The following is a 1191-nucleotide window of genomic DNA, read 5'->3' as shown; positions in this document are numbered from 1 at the left end:
AAGCCGGGCCTGGGGTCTGCCTCAGCATCCTGGGGTCTGCCTCAGCATCCTGGGGTAAGCCTGGCCTGGGGTCTGCCTCAGCATCCTGGGGTAAGCTGGGCCTGGGGTAAGGCTGGGGCCAGCTGAGCTGGACAGAAGGACAGGACAGGACAGTTCAGGCTGTGCCAGGGGAGGTCCCCAGGTCAGGCCCAGGCCAGGCCCAGGCCAGGCCCAGGGCAGGCCCAGGCCAGGCCCAGGTCCGGCCCAGGTCAGTCCCAGCTGTGCAGCCCAGGATTTTTGGCTCGGCTGTGGGGGGACGGTGCTGCTGGTTAATTAACGAGTTCGTTAATCGGTGTGTGCGTGCCCTGCTGGCCCAGCACGTGGACAGGCCCGGCCTGGAGCCCGGCGCAGAGCATCTCGTCAGTGCTGATCTCCATCCAGTCCCTGATGACCGAGAACCCGTACCACAACGAGCCCGGCTTCGAGCAGGTGAGAGCCCGGCTGGGAGGGACTGGGGCCTGAGCTGGGAGGGACTGGGACTGACTGGGAGGGACTGGGGACTGAGCTGGGACTGACTGGGGACTGAGCTGGGAGAGACTGGGGACTGAGCTGGGAGGGACTGGGGACTGAGCTGGGAGGGACTGGGGACTGAGCTGGGAGGGACTGGGGACACCTGGGAGGGACTGGGGACTGAGCTGGGAGGGACTGGGGACTGAGCTGGGACTGACTGGGGACTGAGCTGGGAGAGACTGGGGACTGAGCTGGGAGGGACTGGGGACTGAGCTGGGACTGACTGGGAACTGAGCTGGGAGGGACTGGGAACTGAGCTGGGAGTAACTGGGATTGCAGGCTGTAATCAATTGGGATGTCAGCCTGGAATTAACTGGGATTGCAGCCTGGAACTGGCTCTGCACAGTCAGGCTGGGCTCTCAGGGTCAGGCCGGGCTCTGCAGGGTCAGGCCGGGCTCTGCAGGGTCAGGCCGGGCTCTGCACAGCCAGGCCTGGCCAGGCCGGGCCCTGCCCTCACCCCTGTGTCCCCAGGAGCGGCACCCCGGGGACAGCAAGAACTACAACGAGTGCATCCGGCACGAGACCATCCGCGTGGCCGTGTGTGACATGCTGGAGGGGAAGTGTCCCTGCCCCGAGCCCCTCCGGTACGGGACACCGGGACACCGGGGGGTGGGGACACCGGGGGGGCTGGGGACACCGGGG

General features: G+C 66.9%; 1 protein-coding gene across 1 annotated transcript in view; it reads left to right on the top strand.

Annotated features, from left to right (window-relative positions):
* Positions 1-1191, top strand: part of UBE2Z (ubiquitin conjugating enzyme E2 Z) — an 8617-nt gene that overhangs the window by 4226 nt on the left and 3200 nt on the right. The window contains exons 5-7 of the mRNA XM_041426244.1: positions 4-34; positions 357-468; positions 1021-1133. Coding sequence (XP_041282178.1) covers positions 4-34; positions 357-468; positions 1021-1133 — 256 coding nt within the window. The remainder of the gene's footprint in view (positions 1-3; positions 35-356; positions 469-1020; positions 1134-1191) is intronic.

The sequence above is a fragment of the Onychostruthus taczanowskii genome, unplaced genomic scaffold (assembly GCF_017590055.1).
Source record: "Onychostruthus taczanowskii isolate IOZ18803 unplaced genomic scaffold, ASM1759005v1 scaffold91, whole genome shotgun sequence".
In the NCBI taxonomy this organism is placed as follows: domain Eukaryota; kingdom Metazoa; phylum Chordata; class Aves; order Passeriformes; family Passeridae; genus Onychostruthus; species Onychostruthus taczanowskii.
Note: the sequence above shows the minus strand (reverse complement) of the source record. Positions and strands in the feature narration are given on the sequence as shown.